The sequence below is a fragment of the Aquarana catesbeiana genome, linkage group LG06, assembly GCF_042186555.1.
Source record: "Aquarana catesbeiana isolate 2022-GZ linkage group LG06, ASM4218655v1, whole genome shotgun sequence".
Lineage (NCBI taxonomy): Eukaryota > Metazoa > Chordata > Amphibia > Anura > Ranidae > Aquarana > Aquarana catesbeiana.
Window position 1 is genome coordinate 348,645,277 of NC_133329.1, and position 25,085 is coordinate 348,670,361.

Below are 25,085 nucleotides of genomic sequence, written 5' to 3' on the forward strand. Positions count from 1 at the left end.
CAAACAGCAACATGAAAGCCAAGGAACACACCAGACAGGTCAGGGATAAAGTTGTGGAAACGTTTAAAGCAGGGTTAGATTATAAAAACATATCCCAAGTTTTGAACATCTCATGGAGCACTGTTCAATCCATCATCCAAAAATAAAAAGAGTATGGCACAACTGCAAACCTACCAAGACATGGCCCTCCACCTAAACTGACAGGCTGGGCATGGAGAGCATTAATCAGAGAAGCAGCCAAGAGGCTCATGGTAACTCTGGAGAAGCTGCAGAGATCTACAGCTCAGGTGGGAGAATCTGTTCACATGACAACTATTAGTCATGCACTCCACAAATCTGGCCTTTATGGGAGAGTGGTAAGAAGAAAGCCATTGTTGAAAGAAAGCCATTCGAAGTCCTGTTTGTGCTCTCGTCAGATGAGACCAAAATTGAACTTTTTGGCCTAAAAGCAAAACGCAATGTGTGACGTAAATCTAACATTGCACATAACCCTGAACACACCATCCCCACCGTGAAACATGGTGGTGGCAGCATGATGTTGGGGGACAGGGAAGTTGGTCAGTTGATGGAAAGATGGATGGAGCCAAATACAGGGCAATCTTAGAAGAAAACCTTTTAGAGTCTGCAAAAGACTTGAGAATAGGTTCACCTTCCAGCAGGACAAGGACCCTAAACATACAGCCAGAGCTACAATGGAATGGTTTAGATCAAAGTATATTCATGTGTTAGAATGGCCCAATCAAAGTCCAGACCTAAATCTAATTGAGAATCTGTTACTTGAAAATTGCTGTTTACAGACGCTCTCCATCCAATCTGACAGAGCTTGAGCTATTTTGCAAAGAAGAATGGGCAACAATGTCACTCTCTAGATGTGCAAAGCTGGTAGAGACATCCCCAAAAATACTTCTAGCTGTGATTGCAGCGAATGGTGGTTCTACAAAGTATTGACTCAGGGGGGCTGAATACAAATGCACGCCACACTTTTCACATATTTATTTGTAAAAAATTTTGAAAAACATTTATCATTTTCCTTCCACTTCACAATTATGTGTCACTTTATACTGGTCTATCACATAAAATCCCAATAAAATGCATATACATTTTTGGTTGTAACATGACAAAATGTGGAAAATTTCAAGGTGTATGAATACTTTTCAAACACTGTAAGCTATGAGATATAATATATAAGTTATAAGATGTAATTGTAAAAAAGATTACACGGTTCCAAATAAATACACAGCATTTTCATTCAACCTAACCATTTGAGAATACTGAGGGACAATGGAATGTATTTCCTCTTTTCAATTTCATAGATTTTGGCAAATCAAGAAAAGGATTTTGTATTTTCTCCAGAGCAGAAGCCAGTGTGAATTATTGCAATGCATGCAGCAGATTTCTTACAATACATTTTTATTAAAAATGTTCAGGTTTACATGGCTTTTTATGGTACAGTCACAGAATACATGGTAATAGAAATGCATTTCCTATATGGGAAGTGATCATGCCTTTGACTGCTATAGAACAAAGTAATAAAATTCGAGAAGCAGCCACTAATTGTGGCCCTTAGGGTGCAGATAGAAAATTATCAATTGCATAAACATAAAGCGCACAGATTTCTTTCTAAATAAACAAAGCTGTAATTTAAACAAACATGCAGATAATATTTCTAGTCACGGCCATGTCAAGAAAACAATGCAACAATGGAATTCTACCAATAAACTGTTGATTCAGCCCACAATAAAATGTGAATCCCAACCAAAGATTTACAGAGGCTGCTATTTCCCATATCTTACCAACTGGGGTTCCCAGAACTTAAAAATACAGAGTTTATAGGAAACATGGTGATTGTAACCAGTGGGATGAACTGGTGCACTACTGGACAATTCTAAGCAGATACTGTAGCTGTCAGATTTCAGTAATCTCTGACCCTGACACTCAAGATGACTTTTCAGAAAAAGTAAGTAAAGCCTCATAAGTTACGAATATGACCCAAGTAGCTATCAAGATTTAGTTTTCTGGGTTAGGTCTTTAAAGCTGAACTCTAAGCAGATATAAAAAACATATAATTCAGCTCTGTAATCATTAATACATCCTTAAATGTTTTTTTTAAACAAAGAAATTTAAGTATCTAACTTTGGTAAATTCCTCTTGCAGTCCCTGTATAACAAAGTTCAGACTAAGGGAGGCAGAAGTAGCAGAAGGAACCAATCAGTTGTGCTGCAGTGCAAGGAGCATGCTGGTAAGAGGAAAGAGCAGAGCTATGGCAGCCACGCTTGCTTTGATATATTTTTTTTATCTGCTTGACATGCAATTCGTTTAAAATGATTGAATTTGCAAGCAATTGAATAGCCATAACTCTCTTTCTGATCATATTAGACTAAATTTCTGTTTCAATAATTTTTCATTGTAGGTATATCAAAAATGTATACCAACACAAACGCACCTTGTCTGCCCACGCAGAGGCTGTGACTGGCAAAATAGAGAACATAAATGTACAGCATAAGCAAAGGAGGAAGGACCTCCTTCTCAAACAGGTATATCCAACTTAAACAAAACATATATGCATTTTGGGGGAAAACCACATTATTGACAAGGTGGTCAGGACCTTTATGTCAACAGCTCCTGGGCAGTCCTGATATTGATAGGCAGCTAAAGTAGGCTGGAAAATCCATCAAAAGGAGAAAACCAGAGCAGAGAGCACGACAGGGGAGAGAGGGAAGAGTAAAGAAGAAAGTAAAGTAGAAAAGAAAGTAGAAAAGAAATGAGAAGGGTAGAGACCCGGGGTCGCCTGAGACATCAGTTAGAGCCGACCCAAGCTTGTCAGGGGGAGATCAGGGAAGGCATACGCCAACCATGGTTCCCTGACCTTGAGAAACTTGGCGTGTGTATCGTGGAGAATACTAGACATTTGTTCATTTAGCATCATGACCATAAAACGATCCCTCACTCCCTGGGTTTTTTCCAGGCCTGGGCAATCATCCTTTTGGCTACTATGAACAAGTAAGATGCCAATTTTTGACGATGAGTGAATAGGCCCTATATGGGGCATTGCAACAAAGCAAATTTAGCCTCCTTCCGAGTATTTAAATGGAACAAGCAATACAGCAGACACTTGGGATCAAAAGCCCACCAGTCGAGGGCAGGCCCACCAGATATGTAGAGCATCCCCAGGATGGCCACACTCCCGGAAGTAGCGATCACTATAAGTCGGATTAGCATGGGCAATAGGGGCTGGAACCAAATACCACCGCAATAACACTTTATACGCTGCCTCTAAAGTGGCAGTATTAAACAAATTAGCAATCGAAGACCAGGCCTTGCTCCAATCCACCGAGTCGATCTCTGTATCCAGATCTCGCTCCCACTGAGCCACATAGGAAAGTGAGGTTAAAGATGATCGACCATTCAAAGACACATAAAGAGTAGAGATAAGACCCAAAGAACCTGGAGAGTGCTAGCAGATATGCTCAAAGGTGGTTTCCTGAAACGGATAAGAGAAAGCATGTCGGAGAGAAGCTTTCCAATGTTGAAGCTGAAAAGAATGGAAAAAAACATTCCCTGGGGAACATCGTAGGATTCACGAAAAGCACTCCAGGTCGGAGGGGACTGGGTAGTCAAAAAATAGCGTACATGGGTAAAACCATGCCAGATCCACAAAGCGAACGCCTGGGGCTGTTCCTGCCCAGGAGGAAATAGAGGGTTGTTGGTAATGGGTAACAAGGGCAGAAAGGGGGACATACGGGAGCTTGAGTAGCTCACTGAGTCCCATAGCTTCAGACTATGCTGCATTAATGGGCTCAAGGCCCCAGGACATATTTCCTGCGGAAGCCATACAAAAGCCTGTATAGAAAGTGGGGCACAATTAGGAAGCTCCAAGAACACCCACAATGGAACATTGGAGGAGGCATGGAGCAGAGTCAGTTGGGAGATTTGGAGATATCAGGAACCCCCAGGCCCCCCTGTAATCTATGTATAAAGAAAGTGGCCCTAGAAATTCTAGGGCATTTATTAGCCCAGATAAAGCGTAGATTCTGTTCTGGAGCAGGTGGGGGAACTCGCTTAGGTAGGGTATGGAAATAGTATAGAAGCTTAGGTAAGATCGTCAATTTTACCAAATTAATACGACCTACCCAAGGCAGGTGTGGGAACTGCCAAGACTGCATGAGAGCGGTCAGTGATCGAAGTAAGGGATAATAATTGGCAGCAAACAGAGAGGAATAAGTAGGGGTCAATTGGACTCCAAGATAGTTATTAGGCGAGGACACCCAGCTAAAAGAAAAGTGGGGTTGCAAGCACACGACCAGGTCGGGATCCAGAGAGACGTTTAAAGCTACAGATTTTTCCAGAATGATACGAAGGCCCGATATAGTGGAGAAGCGCGCCAGAAGGCGTAGCAGATTGGGAAGAGGCGTTAGGGGGTTGGTCAAGGTCAGGAGGGCATAGTCCACGAAGAGTCTCAATTTAAAGTTATGGCCTGCATAAGGAACTCCGGTCACATTTGGGTCTGCCCAAAGTGCAAGCGCCAGGGGTTCTAGTGCCAAGAGAAATAAGGCTGGGGATAAAGGACAGCCTTGTCTCATACCCTGTACAGAGAAAGGCACAGAAAACTACCCGGCATATTTGACCGAAGCTGTAGGAGTAGAATATAAGGCTTTGATCCAGGTCAGCATGGCTTCATCAAAGCCCCAACTGGAGAGTACAAATTGTAGGTATTCCCGGGACAAGGTGTCAAAAGCCTTGTAGATGTCCAAGGAAAGAAGGAAGCCAGGTATTTTCTGATGATGTAGAAGATCGATGAGGTGGACAACTTTACGGACATTGTCACTGGCCTGCCTTCCTGGGACAAAACCCACCTGATCCCTGTGTCTCAGTTGGCACATGTATTCATTGATGCACATGCTCAAAATCTTTCCTAAGATATTCAGATCCTTGTTCAGAAGGGAGATAGGCTGGAAGGCCTGAGGTTCACTCGCATCCTGTGACAACTTGGTGATCATCGAAACATGGGCCCTAAGGGCATCAGGTGAGGGCATCGATCCATGTTACAGAGCATTAAAGTAGTTGGCTAGGTAGGGAGTCAACAGCGTAGAGAGCGTCTTGTAATACAGGCCTGAAAACCCGTCTGAGCCTGGAACTTTAGAGGGTTTTAAGGATTTAATTGCTCGGAGAACTCCTCTGAGATATTAGCGTTAATGGCATCATAAGACCCTTCTGGAAGCTTAGAAAGGTTCAGTTCATGAAAGAACTGCTTGGCTTGATGTAGGGGAAATGGTCCTGGCTTAGCATAGAGTGTGGAAAGAAACTCAGAGAAGACAGATAAGATCTGTAGAGAAATGGAGGTAAGACCCCCCCCGTCTGCGCCCGAAGCCGAACTGGTCTATGCGGTTTTTCCACAGAGTTCAGTTTTTTGGCCAACATGGGACCAGGTTTATCAGCGCATGTATAGTACTTGTGTTTGGTCCACCGCAAAGCCTTTTCAGCTCGAGAGGCACAAAGGAGATCAAACTTAGTCACCAGGGTATCGCAAGCCCTCTTATGTGCTGCGGTGGGGTGTGCCTTCCAAAAGTACATCCAATGCCGCCAAGAGAGAATGAAGTTCAGTGATACGACATTCCCTGTCCCATTTACGTGAGGAAGCGAGCTGCATAATGTGGCCGCAAACTGTAGCCTTATGGGCCTCCCATAGGAACACAGCTGAAGTAACCGAGCCTACGTTGTCGGCAAAGTATGTTTGTATAGAAGACTGGATATGCTGACAGGTGGCTTGAGTAGTCAAAAGTGATTCATTAATCCACCAATGGAAGGGGCGTTTGGTGAGGCCCGAAAGGGAAAGAAGAGAGACCAAGGGGTCCTGGTCAGACCATGGTGAGGAAGGGATAGAGATCTTGCGAACCAGTGGAAGATTATGTATTTCCATAAAAACATGATCAATCCTACAAAAGCTGTCATGTGGGTTGGAATAGTACATAAAGTCACGGTCATTAGGATGGAGTTTCCTCCAGATGTCTATCAAACTGAAGGTTTGGAGAACTGTGCACACTTGAGCCTCATGCGCTAATGTTAGACTCAATTTCAATCAAATTTGATCAAAATGAGTTCAATATTGAGTTGACCCACCCTTTGCAGCTATAACAGCTTTAACTCTTCTGGGAAGACTGCCCATAAGGTTTAGGAGTGTGTCTGTGGGAATGTTTGACCATTCTTCCCGTAGCGTATTTGTGAGGTCAGGCATTGATATGGATGAGAAGGCCTGGCTTGCAGTCTCCGCACTAATTCATCCCAAAGGTGTTCTATCAGGTTCTGGTCAGGACTCTGTGCAGGCCAGTCAAGTTACTCCACCCCAAACTCGCTCATCCATGTCTTTATAGACTTTTTTTGCACTGGTGCGCAGTCATGTTGGAACAGGAAGGGGCCATCCCCAAACTGTTCCCACAAAGTTGGGAGCATGAAATTGTCCAAAATGTCTTGGTATGCTGATGCCTTAGACTGGGATGCCATTAAAGTTCATGTGCATGTAAAGGCAGGCGTCCCAATACTTTTGACAATATAGTGTACAGGTGCCATATTAGTGTATATCTTTTCATAAACCCATATCTGATTGATGAAAAGCCAAAATACTAATATCATTATATGAAATGAGGCATCTCTGTTGTCCCTCCAGACACAAATGTTACTGCTCCGTTTGCAGAAAGAAAATCAAAATTAATCGTCCTCATAAGTACACTGTATTTCCCTTGAAAGCTCACGGCTCTTACAGATTCAAAACCAGAACAGAAACTTAGCAGGATATTAAACCTGTATCAAGGCTGAGCATCGTTGAGAGATTTGGGGATTGTAACACTGATGAAGTTATTAAGCCTACCTTAGGTCGCGGGATTGGTTTTTGAGGCTTTTTGGACCCAAGTTTCTTCATTGCATTGTAATACTTTTTCTGTTCCTCTGTCATAAAGATATCTTGTCCTCCTAAGTGCAATATGGAACAGAAATAAATCATAATGCAGAAAAGCGCACAGACAAAATAGTTTAACTACTTAAGGACCGGAAGGATTTGCCCCCCTAATGACCAGGTCATTTTGTGCGATACGGCACTGCGACGCTTTAACTGACAATTGCGTGGCTGTGCGACGTTGTACCAAAACAAAATTTATCTCCTTTTTTTCCCCACAAATAGAGCTATCTTTTGGTGGAATTTTTTATCACCTCTGTGGTTTTTATTTTTTGCGCTAAAAAAAAAAAGAGCGACAATTTTGAAAAAAATATATATTTTTTTACTTTTTGCTATAATAAAGATCCCCCCAAAAAATGTCTTCATCAGTTTAGGTCAATTTGTATTCTACATATTTTTGGTAAAAAAAAAAAATTATTGATTGGTTAAAAAGTTATGGTGTCTACAAAATAGGGGATAGATTTATGGTATTTTTATTATTTATTTATTTTTTACTAGTAATGGCTGTAATCTGCAATTTTTAGCGGGCCTGTGACATTGCGGCAGACAGATCGGACACCTTTGACACTTTTTTGGGACCAGTGACATTTATACAGCGATCAGAGCTAAAAATAGCCACTGACTACTGTATAAATGTCACTGGCAGGGAAGGGGTTAACACTATGGGGCGATCAAGGGGTTAAGTGTTCCCTAGGGAGGTGTTCCTAACTGTGGGGGGGAGTGTACTGACTGGAGGAGGAGAAAGCTGTTCCTGATCACTAGGAATAGCAGATCTCTGTCTACTCCCCTGTCAGAACAGGGATCTGTTTGTTTCTGGCTGTCTGTGGAGCGGTCGCACCCTCCATCGTTCTTAAAGCGGCCGACGTGCACCTACGGCGATTCGCACAGCCGTGCCAACCTGCCGCAGTATAATGACGGCGGCTGGTCGGCAAGCAGTTAAAAACATTGTGCCTTTACATGCACATGAACGTTAATGGCACCCCAGTCTTAGTCAGTAGGGTTCAATATTGAGTTGGCCCACCCTTTGCAGCTATAAAAGCTTCAACTCTTCTGGGAAGGCTGTCCACAAGGTATAGGAGTGTGTCTATGGGAATGTTTGACCATTCTTCCAGAAGCGCATTTGTGAGTCCAGCCCCTGATGTGGACAAGAAGGCCTGGCTTGCACTCTAATCCATCCCAAAGGTGTCAGGAGATCACGACAGGCCAGTCACGTTCCTCCGCCCCAAACTCACTCGTCCATGTCTTTATGGACCTTACTTTGGGCACTATTCCAAATCATTTGGTGGAGGGGGGATTATGATGTGGGGTTGTTTTTCAGGGGTTGGACTTAGCCCCTGAGTTCCCATGAAGGGAACTTTTAAGGGGTCAGCATGCCAAGACATTTTGGACAATTTCCTGCTCCCAACTTTGTCTGAACAGTTTTTCGAATGGCCCCTTCCTGTTCCAACATAACTGCGCACCAGTGCACAAAGCAAGGTCCATAAAAACATGGATAAGCGAGTTTGGGGTGGAGGAACTTGACTGGCCCGCAGAGAGTCCTGACCTCAACCTGATAGAACACCTTTGGGATGAATTAGAAGGGAGACTGCAAGCCAGGCCTTTTTGTCCAATATCAGTGCCTGACCTCACAAATGCGCTTCTGGAAGAATGGGCAAACATTCCCATAGACACACTCCTAAACCTCGTGGACAGCCTTCCGAGAAGAGTTGAAGCTGTTATATTTGGGAATCTCTTAAAGATTATAAAAGACTATAGGTGGGCATGTTACCCTGAAGACGTCCACGCCACCTAGTGGACAAAACGCATCAGTGCGCTTGACACAGCATGCACCTGCTTCCATCTGCACCCGATGTTCACTCACCACGGATCCTCCCATTGGCTAGCCATGGCCGCATCAGCTATCTCACCCAGTGAAGGAGTCTGAGGGACCTGCAGTGGGGTTCATCACTGCCGTGACCTCCATTGGTCACCCATCCCCCCATTCCTCGGTGTCTGTTCGAGCCTTTGCCACCTTCCACACACTGCTCAACAGAGCAGGAGAAATTCATCCTGTATGAACCGAGGCTCACACCAAATCGCTTGAGGCTCTCAATTTCCGCCACCTTCAGCTCAGCGTCTCACAAGAACACTAAGCCAAGAGGAACACCTGAAGCAGGAAAAACTCAGCACATAGGACAGACGGTCTCTAGGTTCTCGCAGATATACCCTCAGTCAGCCAGGAGGTGAGTTCAGGACCTCATTGGTTTACATCCAGAGTTTCTCGCTGAACTAGCTCCGCCATTCGTGGGGAGTGGAAACCCTCTACCTGCCTAACTGTGAGTAGCACCGCTCCTACCTCCACAACTGAGACATATTCTGTCAAGGGCTCCAAGCGACCCAAACTCATGTAGAACTAGCGGGGGGGGGGGGCTGGGGGGGGGCAGGGGACAGCACAGTGGCATACACCGCTCACTTGCTTGTTCCCACAATCTACTTGCCATGCAATACCACCATTACCCATGAAGGAACAGTATCCTTAGACTATCGGCCCGCAAACCCCCAGTGAAGGAATATCCTGTATACATGCCATGTATTGCCATCATTCTTTCTAGATCCTAGGTAAATTGTGTGAACAGAAGTCTACAGTGTCTGTGTATAGCCATATCTGGGCTGACACCACTGAAGTTCCCTGTTACTCACTCTCACCAGATCCCAAGAAAACGTGATCACTTTATAATACTGTCATAACACCGGTTGATTCATACATGCTGTGTGCTGATGGACCCGGGTGTGTGTGTGTTTTAAGTGGCAATGTTGTCCTATTTTATTATTTTATATGTGTAGTCCTCTTTCTGTTTTTGTCTCTATTTTTGATACCAATAAAGCATAGTCTAATAACATAGGTTGAGACCGCTGTTTGCCCTGTTCCCCTCCCCCCTAAAAACTCCCATGAGTTCTTTCCCATTTTTGTCTTAGACATCTGATGTGGCCCGCGACCTCAAACCCATGGCAACCCACACAGTCTCTTTTGGGTGAATGCTGCTCTACCAAATGATTACCAGGCCGCCATAATCTCGACGGCTGTCATACACAAGCCACTATTGCAGCTGGCTCCCTGCTCTTCTCTTACTTTCATAACACAGAAAAAATTGAGTATTGTCTGTGATACTTTTTCTATTTGCACTAACATACAATTTTTCAGGACAAGCTTTCGGGGTATGTCCCCTTCTTTAAGGTCCAAGCAGTGTTGATTCATACATTTTTTAGCATAATGTTAAATAAAAAGGAAAAAAAGAAAAAACAATCTCTGAGGGAAAGGAGAAAAAAAAAGAAAAACAAACACATACAAATCATTGGTAATAAAGATAGCAGCAGAGTTAGTGAGATAATACAGAGGGAGAGCTATAGACTGGAGGGGGGGGGGGGGAATGCTAGTCACAGAAGGGGTCGTAAAACTTTATTATAATGGGTAAGGAAACCAATATCTAAATTCAGGCCATTAATGGCCATTCTATAGCTCTCCCTCTGTCTTATCTCACTAACTCTGCTGCTATCTTTATTACCATTGATTTGTATGTGTTTGTTTTTCTTTTTTTTTTTCTCCTTTCCCTCAGAGATTGTTAAAAAAAAAACATAAAAACATTCTGCTAAAAAATTTGTGAATCAGTACTGCTTGGACCTTGAAGAAGGGGACACACCCCGAAAGCTCTTCCATGAAAAATTGTATGTTAGTGCAAATTAAAAAGTATCATGGACAGTACTCAATTTCTCTGTCACAATTGCACTAATACAGCTGCAATCACATTTCATAGCACACAGACACGGGAAGAGGAGCCTTTAGCCAAGTGGATTACATCTAGTGGCATCGTTTTATCTTTGCATAACCATTTCCCGACCACGCACTGTAGCATTATTGCTACCGTGTGGGCCGGCTACGCAGAATTAGTCCCAGCACAAGCCAATCGGCATGTGCCGGGCCAATGATCGACTGCTGGTTCCCGCTGATCGGCAAGGAGATGGACAAGACAGAGCTCTGTCTATGTAAACAACACAGAGCTCTGTCCTGTCAGCTGGGAAGTGGTGTTTTTTGTTTTGAATAAAAAAACAGCACATCCCAAAGTAAAAGCAATTCCCAGTACACAAAGTAAACACTGGTTAGTCACACATTTAACCCTTTGATTGCCCTAGATGTTTAACCCCTTCCCAGCCAGTGTCATCAGTACAGTGACAGTGCATATCTTTAATACGAATCACTGTATTAGTGTCACTGGTTCCCACAAAGTGTCAGTGTCAGATTGCCCACCATACTATCACAGTCCCACCATAAGTGGCTGATCACCGCCATTACTAATATAAAATAAAATGCCAGTATATATACACCATAGTTTGCAGATGTTATAACTTTTGCTCAAACCAATCAATATACACTTATTGGGATTTTTTTTATTACCAGAAATATGTAGCAGAATACTTATTTGCCTAAATTTATGAAAACATTTGATTTTTTATAGTTTGTATTGCATATGTTTTATAGCAGAAAGAAAAATGTGGTCTTTTTTTATTTATAGCACAAATAATAAAAAAATAATAAAAAAATACAGAGGTGATCAAATACCACCAAAAGAAAGCTTTATTTGTGGGGAAAAAAAGCACATAAATGTAATTTATGTACAGTGTTGCATGACCGCGCAATTGTCAGTTAAAGTAGCGCAGTGCACTATAGCAAAAAATGGCCCGGTCATGAAGGGGGCAAATCTTCCTTGCTCTGTTTTTGGTTTAGATTGTCCACAGTCCTTGTTTTGGCAATTCAAAGGATGGTTGCAAAGGCGAATAGTGAAGGCTGCAACACTGGTTTGGAGCTTTTTTGTCTGGTCACACCTGAGCTCAAGAGTGGTATTAATGGTAATCTATTTAATAAAAAAAATATGATTAACCACTTGAACTCTGGAAGGTTTTACCCCCTTCATGACCAGGGTATTTTTTTTCTATTCAGCACTGTACTTAACTGAAAATTGTACACTCATGCAACACTGTACCCAAATTAAATATATATCATTTACATCATTTTTTCACACAAATAGAGCTTTCTTTTAGTGCAGTGTGGTCACCACTGGGTTTTTATTTTTTATTATATAATTAAAAAATACAGAACATTTTGAAAAAAAACCCTAATATTTTCAACTTTCCGTTACAAAACATATCGTATAAAAAAAAAAAACAAATTTCTTCTAAAATTTAGGACAAATTGTATTCTGCTACATGTATTTGGGAAAAAATCCAAATAAGTGTATATTAATTGGTTTGTGTAAAAGTTATAGCGTTGACAAACTATGGTATATAAATTTGAAAATTTATCAAACCTGATGTGCTGATGGCCTTTCTCATTTCCTGAGGCCCTAAATTGCCAGGACAGTACAAATGCCCCCCAAATGACCCCTTTTTGGAAAGTAGACACTCTGGGGTATTTATTAAGAGGCATGGCGAGTTTTGTGAAGTTGTATTTTTTTTGTCACAATTTTTTGGAAAATTAAGAAAATAAATAATTTTGTTTTTACATACTGTCACCAGTGCAGTACAGCATCATCATATATCTGACATGGCTGACAGTATGTAAAAAAAAAGATTTCTCAATTTTTACATTTTTTTTTTTACTTTTATAAAAAAAATAAAAATTCTTGTTTTACTATTTTTTTGACATTGTACTACTCTGAGGAGGTGATCATGGATTTTGTTTTTTACATTGTTATTGCTTATACAGTGAAGGTCACTGTACTAAAGCAATCGTTTTAGCTGTCATGAGTGTGTTAACCAGTTAACAGCTTGCTTTTGATTGTGATCTGTGATTGACTACAGCTAATCACATGGTACAAGTAGCCAGGTACTATGTGATTGTTATGGGCCAATCACAGGTCACAACAGTAAGCCAGCTGTTCATGAATGGAAAGTTGTTCATGCCAGGTTATTTACATTGTTATCATGTGATCGCTATGACCAATCATAAGTTACTGATTACCAGTAAATAATCACTGGACACAGCAGTCACAACCCGGATCAAGTAGAATGACATGCATGTGTGTGATTGTGTCTGCACATGCTGAGTTGGCAAGTGTTTAAACAGCAGGTAAACATTTAACTGGGATTGATCCCATGGAAAATGATGATTCTGATTGTTGTGTCTTGCCGAGAAAGTTCCCCTGGCGGATAAGGACCCCCCTGTACTGCGCAGGCACTGCGCTTGCGCAGTATGAATGACTTGAAGCCGCCGAAAATAGCCGAAGCTGAAAAACTTCAATCAGCTGTACACGGCGCCTGCGCCCTGGGTCCGGGTTCAAGCCCCACCATCCAAGTGGACCTAGAGGGAGAATAAAAAAGTGCCGAGCGCAGCGAGGCCGTGGACAGCTGATTTCTATTCTATTTGGCTTCGGCTATTTCCGCCGCCTCCTACTGCGCAAGCGCTGCGCCTGCGCAGTAGAGGGGGGTCCTTATCCGCCGAGAGGAACTTTCTCGGCAGAACAGTTGTTTGTGACCTTCATTATGCTATTCAAAATAAAAATGTAAAATTCTGAACCATTTCACTTCATTGTGGCCCACAACCAGTTACCAAATCACTTAAGTGACCCTCGCTCTTCAAACAGTTGAGCACCCCGGATCTAATTCAAATAATAAATAGACTTAATAAATAGAAAACCTCCATATACAGTATACTCATAGACTTTAACGATGTTCCGTGGCTTTCGAATTTGCTGCAAACACCGCATAACACCCACTTATGTTCGACTCGAACTTTGGGCTTGTCATTAATGAAAAGATATAATACAATATTTACAAAAATCTGAGGGGTGTACTCACTTTTGTGAGATACTGTATATGAATTTCTGTTAGCACCTGAGCGATGTAAATATTTTATTCTATCTTTTCATGTGACAACACTGAATAAATTACACTTTGCTACAATGTAAAGTAGTGAGTGTACAGCTTGTATAACAGTGTAAATTTGCTGTCCCCTCAAAATAACTCAACACACAGCCATTAATGTCTAAACTGCTGGCAACAAAAGTGAGTTCGCCCCTAAGTGAAAATGTCCAAATTGGGCCCAATTAGCCATTTTCCCTCCCCGGTGTCATGTGACTTGTTAGTGAAACAAGGTCTCAGGTGTGAATGGACAGCAGGTGTGTTAAATTTGGTGTTATTGCTCTCACTTTCTCATACTGGTCACTGGAAGTTCAACATGGCACCTCATGGCAAAGAACTCTCTGAGGATCTGAAAAAAAGAATTGTTGCACTACATATAGATGGCCTAGGCTATAAGAAGATTTCCAAGACCCTGAAACTGAGCTGCAGCACGGTTGAAGGGGTGGGGGGTCAGCCTGTCAGTGTTCAGACCATACGCCACACACTGCATCAGATTGGTCTGCATGGCTGTCGTCCCAGAAGGAAGCCTCTTCTAAAGATGATGCACAAGAAAGCCTGCAAACGGTTTACTGAAGACAAGCAGACTAAGGACCTGGATTACTGGAACCATGTCCTGTGGTCTGATGAGACCAAGATAAAATGATTTGGTTCAGATGGTGTCAAGCGTGTGTGGTGGCAACAAAGTGAGGAGTACAAAGACAAGTATGTCTTGCCTACAGTCAAGCATGGTGGTGGGAGTGTCATGGTCTGGGGCTGCATGCGTACTGCCAACACTGGATAGCTACATTTCGTTGAGGGAACCATGAATGCCAACATGTACTGTGACATACTGAAGCAGAGCATGATCCCTCTCTTCGGAGACAGGACCACAGGGCAGTATTCAAACATGATAATGACCCCAAACACACCTCCAAGACGACCACTGCCTTGCTAAAGAAGCTGAGGATAAAGGTGATGGACTGGCCAAGCAGGTCTCCAGACTTAAACCCTATTGAGCATCTGTGGGGCATCCTCAAATGGAAGGTGGAGAAGCTCAAGGTCTCTAACATCCACCATCTCCGTGATGTCATCATGGAGGAGTGGAAGAGGACTCCAGTGGCAACCTGTGAAGCTCTGGTGAAGTCCATGTCCAAGAGGGTTAAGGCAGTGCTGGAAAATAATGGTGGCCACACAAAATATTGACACTTTGGGCCCAATTTGGACATTTTCACTTCGGGTGTACTCACTTTTGTTGCCAGTGGTTTAGACATTAATGGCTGTGTGTTAAAGGGGTTGTAAAGGTAAAAATGTTTTCACCTTAATGCATTCTATGCATTAAGGTGAAAAAACTTTTGACAGTACCGCCGCCCCCAGCCCCCACGTTTTACTTACCTGACGCCTCGAATCTTCGCTGCTCGTGCTCGTCATCTTCATTGCAGCTCAGCCTGGTCGCTGATTGGCTGCAGTGGATGGATTGAAAGCAGCGCAGCCATTGGCAGCCATTGGCTCGCGCTGCTGTCAATCACATCCGATGACGCGGCGCGCCGGGGGGCGGGGCCGAGTGATACAGCGAGCCGGCTGTATCACGGGAGCGCGCCCGCAAGCACTCACCACCGTGCGAGGGAGCTCGCATGAAGGTGGTAAATGCTTGCGGGGAGGAGCTGAAACAGCCGCCGAGGGACCCCAGAAGACCAGGTTCGGGGCCACTCTGTGCAGAACGAGCTGCACAGTGAAGGTAAGTATAACATGTTTGTTATTTTAAAAAAAAAAAATAAATAACTTTACAACCCCTTTAAGTTATTTTGAGGGGACAGCAGATTTACACTGTTATACAAGCTGTACACTCACTACTTTACATTGTAGCAAAGTGTAATTTCTTCAGTGTTGTCACATGAAAAGATAGAATAAAATATTTACAAAAATGTGAGAGGTGTACTCACTTCTGTGAGATACTGTATATACATGTTGTATCATTTTTTTCCCACATCCATATTGGTATATTTGTTCACTTATGAATTGCTATATTTATACACAGTCACTTTATTGATTGTATATATATATATATACAGGTTCATATGATCACTATGGGCATATTTATTTGCACATATTAGCACTAGTATCACGTGTCGTTTGTCTAGAACCATTTTTGCAACATAATTTTTAATTTTAGTGCTGCACATATTTTTGTTTTTTATACTGTTATACTCTGCCAGGGTATTGTGCTAGCAGCTCATTTTACACATTTTGGAGGCCTTATACACATGAGCGGAATGTCCGACAGAAAAAGTCCAACGGGAGCTTTTCATCGTATATTCTGATCGTGTGTATGCCTCATCGGACTTTTTACGTCAAAAATTCTGATGGACCTAGAAATAGAACATGTTCTAAATATTTCCAACGGAACCAATTCCTATTGGGAAAACCGATCGTCTGTATGCTGTTCCGACATACAAAAAACGGCGCATGCTTTGAAGCAAGTACGAGACGGAAGCTGTTGGCTACTGGCTGTTGAACTTCCGTTTTCTGGTCCCGTCATACGTGTTGTACATCACCGCGTTCTGGACGGTCGGAATTTGATGTGACCATGTGTAGGCAAGACAGCTTGAGCGGAATTCCGTTGGAACTCCGTCGGAAAAACCTTCAGAGTTTATTTCGATGGAAAAAAACGGTTGTGTGTACAGGGCATTAGCTCATGAGTTTTTTCTAGTTATGGGTTTTTTTGAAGAAAAATATCTGCAGCTAAAAATAACATAAACCCAATGTAGCTGGGAGTAAACACCAAGGAGTCTATTTATAAAACATTTATGGTGCAAATGTCTCAGGCATTCACACAGCCATCATAAATAACCCTCTTATTGTATCTAATATGTGTATTTTCTATGATCTTACGCTCCATCTAGTGGCCATAATGCCATAATGTGGTATTTTCCTAAAATACTGCAATCAGAAAAATACTGCATTATGGCCACTAGATGGAGCTGATCATAGGAAATACACATATTAGACACATATTAGACACAATGCAGGGATTATTTGTGACAGCTTGACACATTATATAGTACATTTTGTAGCTGCAGATTTTATTTTTATGAACTTCAATGAGATCTGGCTGCTTGAAATAGGTTCAGTAGAAAATGTGATGAAATTCTTGCATAGCTGGTGTTTTACAATACACTAATACACTAATAATTCCCTCAAGTAAAGCTTATATCTTCAGCTCTCCTGTAGCACAGTGTACAGACTGCACCTGATGGCTGGATTTTTTAAATAATTTGCTTATCTTTGCTGACAGTAATGAATAATAAACCAGAGAGTTGCATTGCACAAAAGCTCAAGAGACACAGCTGTAAGGAAAATGACAGACTACTCTGCAGATGACTGGTGAAAACTCCCCACTACATGTCTTCACTGTGCACAGCTTCAATCAAATGGTACTGGAGGATATAATGGCTTAGCAACTTCAATACTGGGCACTTTAACCCTCTTTCTGCTCAGGCCAATTTTCAGCTTTCAGCGCTATCTCACTTTGAATGACAATTACACGGTCATGCAACACTGTACCCAAATTGTGTTTTTTAACATTTTTTTCACACAAATAGAGCTTTCTTTTAGTGGTATTTAATGACCACTGTTTTTTTTTTTTTATTCTTGCTAAATAAACAAAAAAAGACTGAAAAACTTGAAAAAAAAATGTTGTTTTCTTCATTTCTGTTACAAAATTTTGCAAATAAATAATCTTTCTTCATAAATTTAGGCCAAACTGTATTCTGCTCCATTTCTTTGGTGAAAAACAAAAAACAAATCAGTGTATATTTTTTAGCCTGTAGGAAAGTTATAGAGTCCACAAACTATGGTATATACAGTTGTGCTCAAAAGTTTGCATACCCTGGCAGAAATTGTGAAATTTTGGCATTTATATTGAAAATATGACTAATCATGCCAAAAAAACTTTTATTCAAGGACAGTGATCACATGAAGCCATTTATTTTCTCCTTTTAAAATCATAATGATAACAGAAATCACCCAAATGGCCCTGATCAAAAGTGTACATACCCTGGAATGTTTGGCCTTGGTACAGACACAGAAGGTGGCACACACAGGTTAAAATGGCTATTAAAGGTTAATTTCCCACATTTGTGGCTTTTTAAATCGCAATTAGTGTCTGTGTATAAATAGTCAATGAGTTTGTTAGCTCTCACATGGATGCACTAAGCAGGCTAGATACTAAGCTGTGGGAAGCAGAAAAGAACAGTCAAAAGACCTGCTTAACAAGGTAATGAAACTTTATAAAGATGGAAAAGGATATAAAAATATATCCAAAGCCTTGAATATGCCAGTCAGTACTGTTCAATCATTTAATAAGAAGTGGAAAATTTGGGGATCTCTTTATACCAAGCCAAGGTCAGGTAGATCAAGAAAGATTTCAGCCACAACTGCCACAGGAATTGTTTGGGATACAAAGAAAAACCCACAGTTAACCTCAGGAGAAATACAGGCAACTCTGGAAAAAGATGGTGTGGTTGTTTTTAAGGAGCACAATATGATGATAATTGAACAAAAAAGAGCTTCATGGTCAAGTTGCCAGAAAGAAGCCTTTACTGCACAAGTTCCACAAAAAAAGCCTGGTTACAATATACCCAACAACACCTTGACATGCCTCATTGGGCTTTTTGTGGCATTGGCGCAGTAAAAGCTTCCTTCTGGCAGCTCAACCATGCAGCTCTTTTTTTGTTCAAGTATCGTTGAATTGTGCTCCTTAAAAACAACCACACCGTCTTTTTGGAGAGCAGCCTGTATTTCTCCTGAGCTTACCTGTGGGTTTTTTTTTGTATCTTGGGCAATTCTTCTGCCAGTTGTGGCTGCAATCTTACTTGGTCTACCTGACCTTTGCTTGGTATCAAAAGAGACCCACATTTTCCACTTCTTAATAAGGAATTAAACAGTACTGATGGGCATATTCAAGGCTTTGGGTATCTTTTTATACATTTTCCATCTTTATAAAGTTCCATTACTTTGTTACGCAGGTCTTTTGACTGTTCTTTTCTACCTCCTCATGGCTCAGTGTCTAGCCTGCTTAGGGCATCCAAGTGAGAGCTAACAAACCGGCTCATCTCATTTCTTGAGGCCCGAAAAAAAACAAAACACCACAACAGTACAAATATCCCCCAAATTACCCCTTTTTAGAAAGTAGGCAGTCCAATGTAATTATTAAGAGGCACGGGGAGTTTTTTGAAATTGTAATTTTTTGTCACAATTTGGGAGAATTAAGAAATTTAAATTTGAAGAAATTTTTCTTTTTGTTTTTTACATACTGTCACCAGTGCAATACAGTGTCATCATATAACTGGTGTGGCAGTAATCAGGGACACTGACTAGTGATGGTATGGAAAAAATAAAAAAAATGTAATAATTTCTTTTGAAATTCTTAAAAATGTTTCCCTTTTTATTATTATTATTTTTTTTTTTTTTTTTACGATTTTGTTTTTAACATACTGTGACCAGAGCAATACAGTGTTACCACAGTAACACTGTACTACTCTGAGGAACTGGTCAGGTTTTGTTTTTCTTTTTACAGGTTATGATTGCTTATACCAGTGAATTTCACTTTTATAAGCAACCATTTTTACTGAATGAAATCGATGAATTCAGTGTTTACTAATGTGGATAGTTGTGATTGGCTATAGCTAATTACATGGTACAGATAGGCTGTGATTGACCCTATCTGTACCATGTGATCACTATGACCAATCACAGAGATCAACACATTAGTACACAATGGAGGGCATGAATGAAAGCCATCCATTGTGTACAATTGTCATGTGATCTGCTGTGATTGGCCACAGGAATCACATTTTACAGGCAGCGGCCATTACACTGATCAGTCATTCGCTGTGTCCACCAGGTGACGGATCGCGCCATGGCGCGACCCATGGCGCGCGCATGAGGCCCTTTCTGGGGCTATGTCATACGAGGTCCACCCCGAACAGCGAATGTCCCGCCTGGCCATCATATGTCTATTGGCCAGGAACTGGTTAAAGACCAACTCTACATTTTCTAGGTGTCTTCAGGCAGGTCACGTAATGCTGCAGGGTCCTTTGCTTTTTTGCCTCTTTTCTGGGCATGGAAATCCTCATCAATAGAGAGAGCAATGCTGATAAGATGACATTAGCACTGCTCTCTGTATTAGTACGCTCTAAATGAAGGGTACATGGTGATGTTCCTCAGGGGTGAGCCCTTGACACCCTATGCTCACAGTATGCCCTCATTATCATGGGTTGTGTGATACTAGGCATCATTTAACCCAGAAAACTGAGGGCAGTACTGTGGGAGACAGCCCCGAATTAAAAAGGAATATAGCAGTCTGAGCCGCTTCTTTAAAACTGCCTGTCGAACCATAAAAAAATTGGGCTTTACCTTACAAATTTGTCTCAAAGTATATGCACACATATAGTATAGACAGTATATCTTTCCTACCAGTCAACAATAGAAATTGACATGTGATACTTATCTTCTTTTTCTGCTGATTGAAGTTATCTATGATAACACCAATGAAGAGGTTCAAGGTGAAAAAGGACCCAAATATAATAAAGATAACAAAGTATATATACATGTAAAGATTGTCTTCATAATTGGGTTGTTGATCTGTCTATGTAAAAAGAAAAACAACAGATTAGTATAAAATAGTGGTTCCCTGTTTTCAACCTGTTCCTGTTCTCAAATCACACCAGGAGTGCATGTTTTACAACTAATCACAATTGAATTCAGATGGTAGCCATGCTACCTCTACAGATATCTACAAAGCAATTATATGAGGGTTCTTAAAAAAGTTTCCACACTGTTTTCAACTCTATTATATTTAAAAAGTGCAAAAACTTTTTGAAGACCCCTTGTATATGATTTAAAAGAACAAGCTCGTTGTGTGGCATACTACTGTAGTTTTGTTTTTCTGGTTGCACCTTTTGGAGGCTAAGTGCATAAAGTGGAGAAACACACACCACAAGGAGGAATTAAAGACATTTGGAGTTGTCCATTGAACCTTATATGACCCGTTTATGTGTTAGGATATTTTTCCCAGGAAGGATGAATATAGTATTACAATGCAGCACTTTATGTTTTGATTATATATAAAAATATATATCATATCTATCTATCTATCTATCTATCTATCTATCTATCTATCTATCTATCTATCTATCTATCTATCTATCTATCTATCTATCTATCTATCTATCTATCTATCTATCTATCTATCTATCTATCTATCTATCTTTAAATTTTTTCTGTGTGTTTTTTGGGTATATATATATAACACCTTACCGCCGAGCGTATGCAGATGTGCGTACTCAGCTTTCCGGGGTTATACCGGGATGATGCCCGCAGCTGCAGGCATTATCCCGGTACTGTTTTTAAGAGCTGGCGATCGGCTATCCAGTTATAGCAACTGATGCGGCTAAAAGCCGCTCGGCTGTTATACCGGAGGAGCGGGAGGGGACGCCCCCCCTCCCGCTGCTCTTACCGGGCCTCCCGTTCCATCGGGAGGCCCGATGACCGTCTGGGACGGACGGGAATGAAGCCGTGAGCAGCATACATTTTTAAAGCGTCCCGTCCCCGCGAGCTCGCGCAGCAAAGAAAACGAATACGGAAGTCGCGCCCGCATTTGTAAACGGTGTTCAAATCACACATGTGAGGTATCGCCACGATCGTCAGAGCGAGAGCAATAATTCTAGAACTAGACCTCCTCTGTATCTCTAACTTGGTAACCATAAAAAAAAAATTTAAAGCGGCGCCTATGGATATTTTTAGGTACCGTAGTTTGTTGCCATTCCATGAGTGCGTGCAATTATAAAGCGTGACATGTTTGGTATCTATTTACTCGGTGTAACATCATCTTTCACATTATACAAAAAAATTGGGGTAACTTTACTGTTTGTTTTTTTTTAAATTCATGAAAGTGTCCCTTTTCCCAAACAGTTGCGTTTAAAACACCGCTGCACAAATACCGTGTGACATAAAATATTGCAACAATCGCCATTTTATTCTCTAGATTCTCTGCTAAAAATATATATATAATATTTGGGGGCTCCAAGTAATTTTCTAGCAAAAAATATGGATTTTAACTTACTTAACGGACTTTAAAAATAGGCTTAGTCATGAAAGGGATAAAGGAGGAGATCAACTAGAAAAATGTGCCAGTGGAGGGTGTCATCCCTATAGTAAATATATTGCAACAAAAGGTACTTTTGTTGCAATATATGTTTTGATTATGAAGAACTTTTTATGGACGCTGATACATAAGCGCTGGAATTTACTGTATATACTCTTTGAAAATTAAAAGGTGAACAACTGTGAATTGATACTCACGCCTCTTGAATCAACAGCTGCATACATGATTGGTGTCCATCCCTTAAATGTAGCCTTTAAGAAAACAGATGCATATGTTACTTGTTAAAAGGTATTATGAATTCAATTCAAATCAGCAAATATTACAGAATCCAGACAGACAATAGGGGCAATTTGCAAGGCTAACTCAATAGAATAAGGATCCTTAGTTTCCAAAAAATGTCAGTTGTTTTTAGCTGTGTTCAATGAGATTTAAAAACTATAGCCACATGGCTCAAATGACGATCCCTACCCTTGTGTTAAAGCTATTGTTTAGAACCTATTGTTATTAAAGTTGGAAAATGTATTTAATGCGACGATGTATCACTTTTACTTGTATGTATGTAAAAGGGAAAAACCAAGCAAAGTTTTATCTGTCACTGTGTAGTATGCTATTGCTTAAAATGCTAGTTGCCTGGCTGTCTTTGGCTTCAATTTTTTGAAACACTAGCCTGGTTCAAGCACACAGTTTTTATGAAAATCAGAGTGAATTTAGAGCTCTTGATCTGTATGTTTTTTCTTGTTAGACACTCAAGAAGTATTTAAAAGATAAGTTTGGGATTTAGAAGAAAAAATGATACTCACCTACGTGAATGCAGCATCGATCTGATGCTACAGCTGTCCTCACCTGCTTTAAGACTGAAAACTGAGTGATCAAGGACCGCTGATTGCTCAGTTCTCAGCATTCAGTCATTCACCCACTTTCTGCTCTGGCCCCCCCCCCCCCCCCCACTCACTGGAGTGCTGAGCTGTAGAGGGGTGGCGGGACTGGCTCAGGCTTTCAGCAGCTCACTGGGAGGCTGAGCCTGCTACTAGTCCAGGCTTCTGGGCAGATACTGATCATATGGTTAGGAATTTTTCAGAGCCTGGATCGGCCCTGTGACATCAGCTGGCAGCAGTCTTCAGCTCGCTGTAGGCTGAAAACAGGTCATAAGAGTGCAAAACAAACTGCACTTCTGTAATCCATAGGAGAAGTATAGCCAAAATAGCTTTGGCTACACTTCCCCTTTAAGCTATGCAAGAGCTAAGCAACTAGCTATTTTAGAAGAAAACTAGCTATTTGCAAAGAAAGTCACCATATTCTCTCAGTACAGGTTTAGTTTAACCTAGCACATTTGTTTTAATTTCTATAACTGCCTTTAGATTAAACACCAGTTGTGTAGTGTGGGGGGCTAGCTTGCTGAATATAAAATCAATGTATTATTTAGGCAGATTCAACTTCATCATCTTTGGTAGATATAAATAAGATTGTATAATCAGATTAAAGTTGAATTCCAAGGAACTGCAACGCTCTCCATTGCAGTGGGGCTACCCTCATGCAGGAGTTAAAGGCTTGAACTGGTCTAAGGGATGTCAAAAAGCAATTTTACTTACCTGACTCTCTGCTCCCACAGGCTCCTCCAGGCTGTAATGCCCTGTACACACGACCGGTTTTAACGTCGGAATAAACTCCGAAGGTTTCTCCAACGGAACTCAGACGGAATTCCATTCAAGTGGTCTTGCCTACACACGGTCAAACCAAAGTCCGACCAAAGTCCGACCGTCCAGAACGAGGTGACGTACAGCACGTATGACGGAACTAGAAAAAGGAAGTTCAATAGCCAGTAGCCAATAGCTTCCGTCTCGTACTTGCTTTAGAGCATGCGTCGTTTTTGGTCCGTCGGAACAGCATACAGAGCAGTTTTCCCGATAGGAATTGGTTCCGACAGAAATATTTAGAACATGTTCCATTTCTAGGTCCATCAGAATTTTCGAAAAAAAAAAGTCTGATGAGGCATACACACGATCAGAATAGACAATGAAAAGTCGTACTTTTTCTGTCGGACATTCCGCTCGTGTGTACGCAGCTTAAGACTGTCTCCACAGACTCTTCTTCCCTATGCTCTCTTGGATGGATACTGTCCGACATTATCAAGCTCAGCGCAGAGCCCATAGTCCGGCACTGGACTTGAGCATGTCAAGGGACAGTCCACTGCCACAGCATAGAGAAGTAGAGGAGGGGCTGCCGGGGGAGTGGAGGTCTGGGTATGTAAAACCACCTTTGTGGCTCCCTGCCCTAAGCAAGCATTTAATCCTTGCAGTGTGGGGGTAGCCTCACTGCAAGGGAGGATTGTTCCTTTCCCTGGAGATGGGCTTTAAAATATGTGTGTCTGGCTTAGGCTACATTAAACCAGGCTGATTCAGGTTCTTCAGTTCACAGGACCCACAGATTACAATGCTCATGGCATCTGCCAAAGTTTATTTTATTTATATAGCACTGACAATTTACACAGCACTTTACCTACATACATATATACATTCAACAGTTTCTGCCTTCAAGGAGTTCCCAAACTCACATTTATACATAGTAGGGACAATTTAGACAGGAGCCATTTAACCTATTAGCATGTTTTTTGGAGTGTGGAAGGAAACTGGAGTACCTGAAGGAAACCAACAGAAGCACAAGGAGAACATGCAAACTCCTGGCAAGTAGTGTTGTGAATGGGATTTGAACTGATGACCTTAGTGCTACCAGGCAGAAGTGCTAATCACTACATCACTTTGCTGTGTTGCCAAATGTTGAAGTTTATGGCATGCAGGTAGGCACAATCCCCATATGAGCAAGATCAAGTATACACCACTTTACTGCAATATACCCGCAGTCTTGGATTCACTGCTACAATGAAATTATATTCTCTCTCTTCAGATTCCATGTAGTTGCAAGTCGATTATATACAGCTGCATTACTTTAATTAGTATTTGATTCATTAATGTGGATTTTAATTTATATGTTTCCTATGTTCATATAATAAAAGTATATTTTTGTACATTTTGTTTGGTCGTGCCTAAATAGTCCAAGCTCTTTTCTCTCCAATTTTCCATAATCTGAACGGGACACGGCACTGTGTAT

General features: G+C 41.4%; 1 protein-coding gene across 4 annotated transcripts in view; it reads right to left on the bottom strand.

Annotated features, from left to right (window-relative positions):
• Positions 1-25,085, bottom strand: part of LOC141147039 (sodium channel protein type 2 subunit alpha-like) — a 265,941-nt gene that overhangs the window by 13,498 nt on the left and 227,358 nt on the right. For all 4 annotated transcript variants that reach the window (XM_073634017.1, XM_073634014.1, XM_073634015.1 and 1 more), the window contains 3 exons: positions 22,178-22,231; positions 20,325-20,462; positions 6,863-6,967 (listed from right to left, as the gene is read on the bottom strand). In XM_073634017.1, the coding sequence (XP_073490118.1) occupies positions 6,863-6,967; positions 20,325-20,462; positions 22,178-22,231 (297 nt within the window). The remainder of the gene's footprint in view (positions 1-6,862; positions 6,968-20,324; positions 20,463-22,177; positions 22,232-25,085) is intronic.